The following is a 14,949-nucleotide window of genomic DNA, read 5'->3' as shown; positions in this document are numbered from 1 at the left end:
GGTATGGCACTCGGCCATACTGTTCAATCACAACATGCTTTCATTCATATTTACCGGACATCTACATTGTTTTAAGTCTGTCATTGTGTGTCTGTCTTTGCGGGATTGTGCGTGCATTTACGTCGCCGCATACGTGCTTACTTTAACGCGTGCCTGTGTGTGTATTTGCAGGGATTTTGTGTGCGTGTGTTTGCCTGCTTTTGTGTGTTTGCGCCGCGCTGCTGCTGTCTTCTTCCGTGTCTCTCTGTGAGCGTGTTCTGTTGCACTGCGAGTGTGAATCTGGATGGGATCACTCCACCGGGCTCTGTCATGTGATGGTCTCCGCGCTGCACAGAGCCCCTCGGAAGGCAGGCCTGCAGCCCGTTCCTGCTCCCCATGTGATGCACAGCACAGCCCTGTTACATAATCAGCACTTATCTTACACGATGCTGCTGTGGCCCTGTGTGTGTGTGTGTGTGTGTGTGTGTGTGTGTGTGTGACCAAAGCCTTTTTGATTCTGTAAATTGGGCCATGAAGGGTTGTCGACGGTTACCGGGTGAGGAAGGGTGGCTAGGGTGTTGAGCTTCCACTCGTTTCGGTTTTCCTATGGTCTGTGTTCCACGCTGGCCACTGCGGGGCTCTTCCCTCACACCTGACATCATCACCTGTGATCACATGCTCACCCCTGGTCGGCGGAGGTCGGCGTGGCTGGCGCCAGGCCCGAGCCCACGACGCGGCGCGCTCTGTTTGCTTTCTCTTTGTAGTATCTCCGTATCTGGACACGAGCCACTGTAAACGCTCGGCAATTCCTCTATTGTCCGGGAGTAACTCATCAGTCACGGCGCGTGTCAGATGGTTACCGGCTGCAAGGGCGTTGTTGACAGATCTTGCGAGAAAGATAAGCAACGTCAGCTGTTCAAAATGTGCTCCGGTGTGTGCGAGGATTAGAATCTAGAATCCCTGATTAATATCATTATTATTCCGATTTGTAATAGCGACAGTCAGGTGGGAGACAGGGTTCGGATAGGATGGATAGACACATGCCCCTAACCCTGTAGTGTGCAGTAAGCTGTACGGTGTTTATAACGTTGTGAGGGTTGCCATTGTTTGATCTCGTTACAACATTATCTCTGTTATCGATTAACTGGCATCCTGCTCCATCCTGCTGCATGAAACCCGTCTATATAGTACACCATATAGACGCTGCTGCATGTGTTACTTTGTATTTTTCTTCCTCCTATAAGGGGACCTGCTGTCGCTAGGCCCCGGTGACGTAGATTGACCCTCACCTCTCCCCCCGACCACGTCCCACAGGGCCCGGTTTCCTTCGCACCACACACTAACACGGGGTAATTAATACCTCCCAAACACCCTCCGCCGGTCCCCTCCAGGGAGCCTGGTGCAACAGGTGTACTGTAGTCCACTGCACACTGCGCACACACAATGCACAACGCGACACACCACCCGCACAACACAGAGAAACATCCACAGGTAGATGGGCCGCGAATGACCGTCGCACAGGGGCCAGGGCTGTCTGTGCCTTCCAGGAGCTTCTGAACAGGGACGTAGCTGTGCCCGTGGAAAGTGTCCACTGCATGTTTATTTCACCCTGCATCACAAGAGTGCTGGGGTGCTTTTAAGGAACCCACTTAACCCTTTGGCCCAAAGCACACGGCTGTGTTGGTAATAATGTTTGGGGGATTTTCGTGAATCCCTGAATATCGGAGTGGAGAATATCGGAGAAATCCTCCAGAACTCCACAGGAAACGAGGCCTAAAACTCACCCCAGACGCTCCTCTGTAACACTGTAACACCGACTGGGAGAGGGGCCGTCTCCGGGGGTCCGCCGCAGAAGGGGCCGGACGTAAACGAGGGGAGACAGCGTCGTAACTCCCCGACCATTGTCTCCGCATCTCTGCACACGCCCCCCGGGGGGGGTCACGTGACACGCCCGCCACTGGGCGCACGTAGAACCCAGCCGACGCTGATCCGATGGGATGTGATCCGAACCGGAGCGGAGCGGGGGGGCCCGGGACGCGGCCCGGGCCCGGGAGCAGCTGACGCTGTAAATCAGCAGGGCGAAGGACGGTGACCACGGGAGGACAAAGACTCGCCTGTGCCTCGGAACTCGATAACCCCGCCGCCGTGATGAAACGGAGCTGTCTCACCTGCAGGCCTTGCCGTCGGGGGGGGGGGAGGGGGGGGTGAGGGTGGTGGGGGTGGTGGGGGGCCTCCGTCCCCCACGCGCCTATCGCTAAGGGCAACAGTACATCCCGAGAAGAGTTTCGGTCGGGGCTGAGCGGGGTTGGCATGTACTGTCCCACCGTGCGCGGGAACAGTGGAGCCCTTTGATGGGGGAATTAGTACGGCGGACGAGGAGGACAGGCGCCTGTTGTCTTGGACACCCGGCGTCGCCAGGGTGAGTGGAAGGGGGGGCGGCGCTGGCTTCACTGATGAAGTTCTCCACGCGGGGGGGGAGTGGAGTCAACCCCCCCCCCCCCCCAGACACCCGGCACACCGGACGCCACAGGTGCAGGGCAGAGGATGGTTAAAGCACCCGTCAAGTTTGGGTGTGTGTGTGTGCGTGTGTGTGTGTGTGCGTGTGTGTGTGTGTGTGTGTGTGTGTGTGTGTGTGAGTGAATGAGTAGGGAGCGACATATCCTCATCGGGAGATGGTGTGCTGTTATTCTTTGAGAGCTCGGTCAAAACATGTTTTACTTTTCCCCTGTGTTCAGGAATTTCTCGACAGTGGTGTTTGGTGTTTGTCACTGAGCTGTGCTGGTATATATCCCGGACCGCGTTGGCCCTCTCGGTCCTCTTGTTTACTCAAAGCAGGATTGGCCCCCTGAAAATATGGGATGCCATTAGACTATACCACTGGTCTTTGTTTCTGTGGTGATGACTCGCCGGCACGCAGCTGAACTCACACACACAGGCACGCGCTGAACGCACGCACGCGCTGAACACACGCACACACACACGCACGCATGCGCGCGAGCACGCGCGAGCACACACACACACATACACCCAAGGGTGTTCATCCCATTAGGCCTGATCTCTTGACACAAACAATGTGTTATTGTAAAACATTGGGACAGAGATGTTGAACTTCACTTTTGTAAATTTAAATTGATATAATATATATATATTTAAGTATATATACGTATATATAAGTTAAATCTGAATTAATTCAAGTATTCAATCATTAAGATGGTGCCATTAATGCGTTCTTTAAATTCAACTTTCATCATTGTTTGTTTTGTAGTTTCGCCAGGAACGATTTATTTAAGTATGAATATATACATTTTTATAGACATTCGAATGGACCCTCAATTGCAGATACCTAAACTACTACATCAATCCAACCAGGAAGGGCAAACTCATAATTGGCGTTCTTGCGATGGCCCCTGAGAGAGGAGATGCATGTTCATGGAGGCTCAACAAGACAAAAGTCTCCAGCCCCTTTCACAGAGATGACGAATGCGGCCAGGGCCTGTTCCTTTCAACGGATCTCCGCGGTCGTCCATTCGTTTGGGCTTAGCGGAGCCTGCTTCTCCTCACTGTCCAGCCCCGTCGTCTGGTAATAGAGATACATTTGTTTGCGTTAGGCCGCCCCCACAGTTCCTGCCCTATAATTCAAACGCTCACATCTGACCTGCTGGTCGTTAAATCGTCCACGAAGTTGTTTATCTATAAACATAATTTCAAAAGGCTGAAAACATCCTCTGAATATTCTCCTCCTCGAGTTCTGCCGGTTCTGCCTTCTTCAAAGGCTCCCATAAACGTCTCTCTCTCCCCGTCCGTCCTCACGTTCACGTCAGTCGGGTTTTCCGGAGAATTCCGAGGGATTATCGGGATCCTGGGCTGGTCGGGGGAACTCAGACCGACGACTCGGACGGATAGATGAGAAGATAGAAGAAGAAGTGAATGGCTATAGACCGGGAGCCATCCTGGTGTGGACAGGGCCTCTCCCGTTGTTTACCCGTACACCACTTAAGAACCACTCGGCTCAAAACACAAACATTTTTACAGTTGTTGTTTTTTTCCATGTAAAACGATGATATCTATTGATTTAGTATGTGTGCGGCCATTAACCGCTCATGTGCTGTTGGTGGTAGATATAAATATCCTTTATATTCCCATACACACATGTATATCTCTCTCTGTGACACACACTGTACACTCCCCAGGGGAGCAGTTAAACAATGATAAAGCGATGCTGGGTGACTTGGTTTCTAATGTATAACACTGGAGGCTTCCACTATTGGGATAGGGGATTTATTTTTGTGGCTCCATATGCCCCGTTTGACGTCATCCCTGGCCTGGGTTTTGCTCTAAAATAGCTCTCACGGCTATGTTAGGAAGCCCATACTACACTGGAGGAATGTTTAAAACAACAACCAACACAGAGGGCTTTATTTTCCTTCCTCAAATGAACAAGGGGGCTCATTTGAGAGCGGGCCGCGGCGAAAAAAAAACCCGAAGCGCTTCAGCTCCAAACGAAACCGTAGGGCTTTCTGCATGGCCCTGATCACATGGAGCGGCGGAGAGGGATCCAAGCGCTTCGGGAGTCATGTGTGCTGTTGGTCTTTTAGCCTCGCAAACCAAAGGCAGCTCGAAGGGGGTGGGGGGGGGGGGGGGGAGGGGAGAAGAAGTGTCTCTCTCCAGTAACTTTACTTCTAGTTACAATCAGTGTCTTCCTCCCTCCCCCCCCCCGCCCCCCCCCCCCCCCTCAGACTCGTTCTCTCAGACAGAGAGTCCAGGGAATGTTTTGATTGGCGGAAGTCGTCATTAAAGACAACAACACAAAAAAAAAAGGATAACAGAGTTCAGTGTCCACGTCCAAACACAATAGTCATACGTCTGCCGGTTCCTCCGACGGCCCCCCAAAACCTCTCCAGGAATTTGCACTTTAAGCCCCATCTTTATTCACATGTCGGCTTGTATTAGGGAGGCCTGTCGCTGGTTTTCTAAACCTGGTACGGATTGTGCGATGTGGTTCTGTTTTGTGTCGCCGTTTTTTTCTCGACAAATGTCACAAGCAGCCACCCCCCCCCCCCCCCCCCCCCCCGAATGCTAGCTCACGAGTGTGTGTTTCCCTCTGAGCGCGTCGCGTCCCCGCCGTGGGATCGGCTGTGGAGAGGCTGCGGTGAAGTCGGTAGAACTTGTTTCTGCCGCTGTCAGAATTCCTCTGGGTTGAAGGTTGAAGTGTGACCGTCGCTGCTAACGAGATTCCAGGGCCTGGACGATACCGGAACACGCCGGAAAGGACATATGCTTCTATGTGTGATGTGTAAACATGCTACAAAATCCTCCATAGTACACACACACACACACACACACACACACACACACACACACAGGCACGCATGGATGCACGCACAAGCACACACATACACATACACACGTACATGTACACGCACACACACACACACACACACACACACACACACATACATGTACACATATACATACACATACGCATGCACACACACATGCACACACACACACACACACACACACACACACACACACAGAAACTTAACATGCTGTGCAAAAAAAGGTGAACTTGACTATAGCCAATCACAGGACAGCAAAATGCTGTCGTCACACTTGAGTTACAATCTCTGATCTGTTGACCTGAACATTGTGTTCATCTTGTATTGTAACACTATGTAATGTGTAACACACACACACACACACACACTCGACCAGGCCTTCCACGTGATCGTCCAATCAACCTTCTTTCAGCCGGTAGACATGTACCGATACATAGACCAATCCCAAATAATGCGGGCGTTTGGGATTTATTGGGTCTGCCTGCTTCCCGGAGACAGGGTTTCAGATTCCCATGTACACATAGGGGTCACATCAAGGATGTACAACTCCTCTATTGTCTCTGGTATGTCTGCACACTGGGCAGCTCTGGCCCAGGGGCCCGGGGGGGAGGGGGGTTATGTAGAGCACGTCACTAATAATCATTATGGGGTTATTGGCTGCATAGCGGAGGCTGTGTCGTCCCTGTCACTGAACGTATTGTCACCACTATGTTGTTCTCTGCTCTTTATTTTGTAGATGACGCATCAGCCAAAGATGTCAGCAGGGTAAGTTATTTTGCTGTGTGTTTTGTGTTTTTTGTGTGTCTGTGTGTGTGTGTGTGTGTGTGTATGTGTGTGTCTGTGTGTGTGTGTCCATCTGCGGGTGTGGTCTCATTTGTCACTGATTTTGTTTTCTGTAAGGGAATGTGTCTGTTTCATATAGGATCTGCCTGTATTACATTCAATGCATCTTTTTGATTTGACCAGTTCAGATTAGGTTAGTTAGGTTAAACGGTTCGGTTCGGAATCGAGTTCCCTGGCAGTTCTAGAAGTGTATCACCTACATACCTCATCAATATGGTCCCTGGTCAGAAACTCACCAATACCTTGAGAGTCCAGGCCTTTAAGAAGCACCCACACGGCCCCAGCCATGAAATAAAGATCTAGACTTATCGTGATACCCAGTTTTAAGTCTAAATGAATTACAACGATGAATGAATAAATGCCCTCAAAATACGATGTTTCAATTGAAACATCAGAGAGTAAGAAAAAATAGTTTTGGTCTGATAACATACTATTCCCATTTGCCCATTAGGGTTGACCTCAAATCTTCAACATAGAAAGCCATTTAGTCGGTTATCTTTAATAGTCTAATCGTTGTGTCGGGAAAATTGTAAGTGTGTAACAGTGGGGCTTTCCATGGCGAGGATGAGGGTGCTTAATGAGCGATACCACAGCATGGCTTGGCTTCTAGAAGCCTTTAAGATGTACAATGTTTTTTCTTGTGGGGGTGAAGGATTGAGTGGGACTTCTTCATTTTAAATCCATTAAAGATTCTCCAAAAATATTTAATACGGTGAACGGACTGCATTCATACAGCACTTTTCTAACCAGTGGCCGCTCAAAGCGCTTTACAATGCTGCCTAACATTCACCCATTCATGCACCCGTTCACACACCGACGGCGGTGTCGACCACGCAAGGCGACGGCCGGCTCGTCGGGAGCAGTGAGGGCGCGGCGTCTCGCTCAGGGACACCTCGACACAGAGATAGGACGAACCGGAGATCGAACTAGCAACCTTCCGGTTAGCAGCCAACCCGCTCTGCCTCCACAGCCGCGTGCCTCCCATATCGTAGCACTTGGCGGTGGTGAAAGTGATTCTCTCCGTAAGCACTCGCTAGTGCATTTCCATTTGTTGTGCTGAGCTGAATGGAGCCATGTTGGTTTCTGGACGCTGAAACCATCGACCACGTGTGTCTTTCGTTCTTGATCAGTGAAATGCTTCGTCAGTCTCTCTTATCGTCGGGCGTTTTGTCATGATCGGACGTGAACGCCGTGCGTAACAGACGGACAGAATGGAGCTCTCCATCTCTACCGATCCGTATTAATTACTGTGTATTATATTAGCTATATTATTATATTATACTATATTAGGCTAATCCAATATCCTTTGGCAAATTGAATGCACATGCTGACATTAACCGGATCTGCAAATCGTCGTCGCATTGTGAAAAGTGAATTTGTTTTCAGAGACGATCGGGCATTGAGCGAGCCTATAGATGGCTGTGGGAAACACTGATAAGCCTATTTAATATTTCCAAGCACTGTCACCAAAAATCCCCAAAAAGTAAAGCATTATTGAGCCACATACATAAAAAAAAAAGCCACGATTAACGGTTAGACAGATCAGTCGACAACGGGTCTGGCCTGGACTGTCCTCATACGAACCACGAGAAATACTCAAAGGACACTAAAAGAACAACCCTCCGTGAGCCTGTTCGGAACGGCCTTCGGGGCCCACGAGCGCGTCGTGACTGCATGTCCCCGTGATCAGTGCATCGACACGCATCTCCGTGTCGTTCGGCCCTACCTCCACCCGGTCCTGTCCTGCCCTGCTGCATCCTGGATGTGGGACTGCCTGAGCCGCGGTCGGGGGCTCTGCAGTGAGGCTCTGGCCTCCGTCGCCGCCGCCGCCGCCGTGGAGCATCGGCTGCGCAGCGTGTTGCGCTCATGCCCGCTATTGTGTCGACCCGACACCATTGTAAGGCGGCCGCCCCCTGGGACACGGGGTGTCAGCACTTAAAAGGAGGGCAGCGGAGCCGCGTCGACTAGACCGACGCACGCGGCCGCCCTCCGCAGCAGCAGCAGCACAAACGCTCGCACGGCGCACGCATGCATATACGCATGCATGCATGGATATACAGGCACACATGCGCTGCGCTGCACACACACACACACACAGACGCAAGCACGCGCGCGCGCACACACACGCACATGCACACACATACACACACACTCACACACACACTCACACAGGGGAACAGATAAAGGAGGTCTGGCCAGGCCTCTCAGTGCGTCATCCATACGTCTGAGCAAACAGGATGTGGGCGGGGGGACGGCGTCCGCTGGGACCGCCGTTCTAGTGCGCCGCTCTCTCTCTCTCTCTCTCTCTCTCTCTCTCTCTCAGTCGCGCTCTCACTCGCTCCCCCCTTGCTCGCTCTCTCACTCCCTCTCACTCGCTCGCTCTCTGTCTCTCTCGGTCGCACTCGTCTGGCTCTCCCTCTCTCTCTCTCTCATTCTGACTCTCTCACCCTACCTCACTCTGTCTCTCTCCCTCCCTCCGTCTCTCTCTCTCCCTCCCTCCGTCTCTCTCCCTCTCTCTCTCTCTGTCTCTCTCTCTCTCTCTCTCTCTGTGTGTGTCTCTGCCTGTCTCTCTCTCGGTGCTGCTGTGCTTGTCCTGACCCTCTCTGCAGCCCCAGAAATAGACAGCTCTCTGGCCCCGCCGCGCCTCTCCTGATAGGGGGCCTGGCCGTTACGTAAGCACGCGTTCAGGCACGAGGTGCGCGCTGCAGTGGTGCCGGTGGGGGCCCTTAGCGGAGCTGTCAGCCCTCTGATGTGCGGGCCCGCTCCCCCCCACGGGACCAGTGCAAGGGGATCCCTTTGACAGCAAGCCACAGTCGGGGAGGGGGGGGGGGCGGGGGGTGGAGGGTGTTGACATTGCCCCTACAGTTCCCATGGATATTGAATGAGTTTGATGCAAAATTCAGAATGAATGAATGCATGCATGAATGAATGCATGCATGCATGCATGCATGAATGAATACATGAATGAATGCATGAATGAATGCATGAATGAATGATTTTTGTAATTCGGTGTGCGTATGTCTTTGTCTTTGTGTGTGCCTGTGTGTGTGTGTGTGTGTGTGTGTGTGTGTGTGTGTGTGTGTGTGTGTGTGTGTGTGTGTGTGTGTGTGTGTGTGTGTGTGGTGTATCCATGCATTTTTGTGTTTGTGTATGTTTGCAATCCATGTGTGCAGGCTTGTCTCTGCGATCGTGTGTGTGTGTGTGTGTGTGTGTGTGTGTGTGTGTATGTCGTGTGTGTGTGTGTGTGTGTGTGTGTGTGTGTGTGTGTGTGTGTGTGTGTGTGTGTGTGTGTGTGTGTGTGTGTGTGTGTGTGTGTGTGTGTGTGTGTGTGTGTGTGTGTGTGTGTGTGCGTGCACTCATGTGTGTGTGCTGTGCCCCGCAGTACCAGGACACTGACATGCAGGGAGTGGTGCACGAGCTCAACAGCTACATGGAGCAGCGGCTGGACACTGGAGGAGACAATAAGCTGCTGCTCTATGAGTTGTGCAACATTATCAAGACAGGTATGGATGGGGCGTTTAGAAAGTATCCAACCACAACAACCCCCCCCCCTCCCTTCAGACCTCCCTTCAAAGCCACTCCCACAATACACGTGACTAGCTCGCTAGCTTTTGCAACAGTATGTTATGTTTGTCGGTAGCAGTCTTTTGGATACGGTTAAGGTTACGTTAATAACGCATGACGGTATTACCAATAACAAACCTCTCATAGGACCACAGTCTGTCAGCCGTGATCGTCCGTTCATCTATAGCCCCGCCCTGCCTCCATGTTTAGTTCGCATTCACCATTTCACTCGATCTCATTCTATGCCCCTCTTATATTTTACAGCAACAAAAGCTGATGGATTTGCACTTTACTTCTTGGGCGAATGCAACAACGTAAGCCGAGCGCCACGTTTCCCCACACCGTTTCCTCCCTTACCTGGTGTCGTCGTCGTGGTGGCACATCAACCTCTCTTCTCTCTGTGCTCTCCTCTCCATAGAGTCTGTGTTTGTTCACTCCAACAGGGGCCAAGGACGGGCCCCCGAGCCTCATCCCATCCGGTCCCATAGCTTTCGGGACCACTATCGCCGCTCACGTGGCCAAGACTCGCAAAACACTGCTGGTTGAGGACCTCAAAGGGGTAAGGCTGCTGGTTCTGGTCTCCTGCACCTTGAAAGACGTCCCATGGGTAACGTGCATCTGAATGCAATGTTCGTTTTTTGGGTACGTTTCAGTTTTTTTTTTTTTTCCCATGCTGGCTGTGCATCTCTTACACACGTACGTCTCATGTGCATCCACTACAACACAAGGCAGTCTTTACACTCGCAGGGAACACAAGGCCGTGGTCTCATTAGTGCAATGTAATGCAACACTGGAATCAAATCCCAAGGACAACGCTGCTGCCCCAGATAGGACAGCAGTCTCTGTTTGCAATTTTGTTTCTGATTGGCCCAAATGGATGCCAGGTGATGGGACTTATCGTGCAGAGTACGGCCAGTACAGTCCTGCGGGGTCCGCCCCTGTGGTTCGGTTTATAGTGTTTGTGTTGTGGGATGCGTCCGTCTCGACAAACCCCGCAGCGCGACAAACACTGCGTTACCTGTAGCTTTAACCACATCCTCCACATGCATGGCTGTGGCCCACTGTTGTTGAGTCAACAGCACCTGCAGGCCTGCACGCAACCCGGGGTGCACCGCAGCGCAGGACGCCTGGCCTGCGTGGTGGTGACCAGTGCTGAGGAGATACGTTACGGCAACTTTGTTTGTGAATGCAGTATGTACAAGGCGTCACACAGAATAACCCCTAACCCTGTGGTACGCGAGGGTACTGCATGGGATCATATAATAAATCACTGACAGTAAATATATTATAATTTTTGTTCATTAATTATTGTATTATGGCTTTGTTATCATTTCCAAAAAATAGTGTCGCTTTGTGCAATCCATCACTTGTTTTCCGTTGCACTGTGTTCCATTGATGTTTGGTGTTAATTTGTGCTGGCTAAATAATCGAACGGGTAGCATAAGCCGGGTTGCTGACTTCTTCTTTCCACTGTTTACCACATCGCCGCGGCCTTCTTGCAGTAATAACCGTGTAAAAAGCAGGGGGGCGCTGGCCAGTGTTGCCAGATTGGGCCCGATTTCCTGCCCAATCTGGCAACACTGGCACTATTTGCTCAGTGCACGTGCATTCATCCGGTTCTTTCACTGTGCGCGCATGTGGTTGTCCGCGCCAAAGGTCTCGCCGTGCACCTAAAGTCAAAGGTCGGAAACCGTCGGCCCTGAACCATACCGCCGTCTCTCTCTCCGCAGGACGAGCGCTTCCCGGACGGCACAGGGCATGACTCAGGGATCCATGTTCACTCAGTCCTGTGCCTCCCGATCCTAACTGCCATCGGGGACCTCATCGCCATCCTGGAGCTCCACCGGCACTGGGGCAAGGACCCCTTCAACCTCAGCCACCAGGAGGTCAGTGTGCGTCTCGACCCGGCCGCGTCCTTCGCCGTCGCCGTCGTCGTCGTTGTCACCTCGTCGTCGCTGTCCTCTTCCTCGTCGTCGTACACGAGGCGGGGGGAGGGGGGGGGGAGACGCCTGGTGTGTCTGGTGTTGACTTGTGTTACATTAATATTGAGGTGCATTTAGCAGACGCTTTTATCCGAAGCGGTTCAGACGCACATTCACACACCGACGGCGGAGTCAACCATGCAAGGCGACATCGTCGGGAGCAGTGAGGGGTTAATGGCTGGTTCAGACTACACGATTCTTCTCGGATATTCCTCCACGATTTAACATGTCACACTGTGCGATCACAGCGCCAGGAAATCTGGCTTCGTCTCGTCGGAAGACTGGCCACACTACAAGATTCGAGGGTGCGATGCTCTAGATAATCTTTACTTTGTATCGTTCACGACACACGCAGCAACAACGCAGCAACAGAGTGTCAATAACAATGGATCCCGAGTTCCTATACTGCGGTCTAGGCATTAGGATGGCGGTCAGGGTTAGGGTTAGGGTGTAGTGCAGTGAAGTCTAGAGAGATGCGCGGATGAGCTGTAATGTCATCCGCACCCGCTGCTTAATATCAATAATCCACCCGCAGCAATGTTTTTTTCAACAATTGATACCCACACCCACCCGATCATCATTCATTTAGGGTGATCAGACGTCCCGGTTTTGAGTTGCGTGTACAGCGTCCCAACAAAAGCCTGTCGGCACGCTAAAATGTTCAACCACCATGAAATGTCCCCTGTTGTCAGCGATTACACAACCAACGTGGTCTTATTATAGCCCGATCATTAACTAAAAGCCACATGGAAAGAATGAAGCATCCATCGTATGATTTTAACAATGTGTGAGGGCATAGGCAGCAGCTGGAATGCTGATGGTAACCAGCGGGCGAGTGTAACCGCTACCCACCCGTAATTCATCAAGTAGATATTACTTACTTACTTTTCTTCCACACAATCCACCCAACCTGCGGATTATCCGCGGTGTCCGCCCGGGTATGACCAACCACAACCACATCTCTACTAGTCCTTACTTTAGTGATTTCTTTACTAGTTAGTAAACACTGCGCGTGAGCTCCAGCTGTTCATGCGATTCCCTCTCGCAACTGGTGGCGGGGTTCCCTCCATGTCAACAGTGAACACGTCATTGCGATTCCCCCAATAATTCTGGCATGCCATACTTTTCGTCGTGGGGTTTTCGAACGTCGCAGACGAAAAAATAGCAGATCGCAAGCATGTCACATTACGAGACCTCGTCTCGTCGCCGACTTTTCAAAATCGTGTGCGACACGAATCGGGGCAAAATCGGGCTGAAATGGTGTAGTCTGTACCGGCCATTAGGTGTGTCGCTCATGGACACCTCGACGCTCAGCTAGGAGGAGCCGGGGATCGAACTAGCAACCTTCGGGTTACAAGTCAACCCGCTCTACGTCCTGAAGGGTTGTGAGATACATTTAGAACTGATGCGGTGAAGCCGCGGAGATAGAGCAGCTCTCACCGCTGTGGGGCTGGGACACACGCAGACGCGTGACGTAGCCATAGACCGTTTAGAATGACTCCACACCTGGATGTGTAACATAAACTAATGTCCAAGGCTGTGCTCTGCAATGGGAAGACTAGGCAGGATAGCAACAGTCTCCACCCAGTACCTTTAAAGACCTGTCTCTCCTTCAATGCCACTGCTTTCCCCAGTGGTTTTCATGAGGGAACTTTTCACATGACATTGAGTACAGCAGAGCTAACTATGCCATGCTCCCCCCCCCCCCTCCCGCTCTCTCTCTCTCTCTCTCTCTCTCCAGGTTGCTACAGCTAACCTAGCATGGGCGTCTGTAGCCATCCACCAAGTACAGGTGAGTGTGTTGTTGTTGTTGTTGTTTTGTTTGTCGGTTAGTCGTGAGCTTTAGCCAATTTGTGGGTCAACTCTTTCAACAGCACTCTCCAGCAGAAAATGCGAGATCCGCCTTTTAAAACAAAGCAGTACAGAGTGCAATGGGTGATGCACCTCAGAGACTCACTTGCAGCTTGGGAGATTAAAACAAACCCCGTCTTCCTTTCTATATTCTTGAGTGACACTGTTTGTTCTGCCTGTGTGTTATTCAACAGGGGGTGGGAGAGGCAGAGGGGGGGAGAGAGAGAGAGAGAGAGAGAGAGACTGTAGCGGTATACTGAGTAACAGCGGGTGAGCTCTCTCTAATCAAGCCAGCCGGTAGTCTTTACACAGCGCTCCCCGTGGGTGTCATTATTGCCCGCCAGCCAGGGCTGTTTTTGCTCGTAACAAATGGCACCTTTGAGAAGAGAAGGGTCCCAGACCTGCGTGCGTGCGTGCGTGCGTTGCCACAGTGGGCCTGTGTGCAGTACCACAGTGGGACGGGTTACGGCACACTTTGCCCTGTTATTCATTAAGCCGCGATAAAAACATGACCATGATCAGTGTGTTACGTTGTTGCGCTGGCTGCTCTAGGAGCTAACCGTCGATTGTAAATGACATCAGCGAGCCGACAGAACAGCTGTTAGTGAACAGTGTTGGAGCTACAGCTAACAGACAGGTTTAACTGCTTTTCATTCGGGACGTTTTTGATGGTCATTGCGTTGTTTGCATTGCGTGGGCTCATTTTCCCTGTTCCCTAGGTGTGCAGAGGACTCGCCAAACAGACTGAGCTCAATGATTTCCTACTAGATGTGTCAAAGTAAGTGTGTCTGTTTGGGTTTTGAAGGGAATAAATAATATACCATGAGAGTGAATGACTCACGGTTGCACATTTCTTACTCATCCTGACGGCTATTGTGGGTGATTCTACAACCCCAGAAAACTTGTTTGCATTTTAACTCGTACAGTACGTGTCCTGTATCCTAAGTACTTTTGATAAGTAGTAGTGGTAGTACCTGACCAAAATCCACATGTTTTTTTAAAGCCAAATGCCTAGTAGCTGGCCTGGTCCCTATCAGCCTATAGTTCAAATCCAAATCCACTGATGGAGTTGTTTTGATGGTGAAGTTTATTTACGGCTTCACCAAACATAACCTTATTGTGATCTTGGTTTAGCCCATGAGATTGTTATTTTACTCTTTTCAGTGTGTGGTCTCAGTTTGTGTTTTAATCCAGATTCATAAAGGCTACTCCCTTAGCACTCATCTTCCACTACAAATTTGACTTTACTAGAGCTCTGTTTATCTTCGATATAGCAATGTTTAATCTATTTTCTTTCTGCACAGAACCTACTTTGACAACATTGTCGCAATAGATTCTCTACTTGAACATATTATGGTAAGATTCTTTGTTTTGGATTCAAAGGTTGCGTG

General features: G+C 51.0%; 1 protein-coding gene across 3 annotated transcripts in view; it reads left to right on the top strand.

Moving 5' to 3' along the window:
* The window catches only part of pde10a (phosphodiesterase 10A), a 59,253-nt gene that overhangs the window by 31,671 nt on the left and 12,633 nt on the right, over positions 1-14,949 (top strand). For 2 of the 3 annotated variants that reach the window (XM_084470605.1, XM_084470606.1), the window contains exons 3-10: positions 6,055-6,083; positions 9,544-9,664; positions 9,990-10,039; positions 10,144-10,284; positions 11,456-11,611; positions 13,449-13,499; positions 14,278-14,336; positions 14,863-14,914. In XM_084470605.1, coding sequence (XP_084326731.1) covers positions 6,055-6,083; positions 9,544-9,664; positions 9,990-10,039; positions 10,144-10,284; positions 11,456-11,611; positions 13,449-13,499; positions 14,278-14,336; positions 14,863-14,914 — 659 coding nt within the window. Of the gene's footprint in view, positions 360-6,054; positions 6,084-9,543; positions 9,665-9,989; positions 10,040-10,143; positions 10,285-11,455; positions 11,612-13,448; positions 13,500-14,277; positions 14,337-14,862; positions 14,915-14,949 lie in introns of all 3 variants that reach the window. The other variant, XM_084470607.1, reaches the window with a different exon arrangement.

The sequence above is a fragment of the Micromesistius poutassou genome (assembly GCF_964030765.1).
Source record: "Micromesistius poutassou genome assembly, chromosome: 7".
Classification (NCBI taxonomy): domain Eukaryota; kingdom Metazoa; phylum Chordata; class Actinopteri; order Gadiformes; family Gadidae; genus Micromesistius; species Micromesistius poutassou.
The sequence above is the reverse complement of the archived record's forward strand: the minus strand, read 5'-3'. Positions and strand labels throughout refer to the sequence as shown.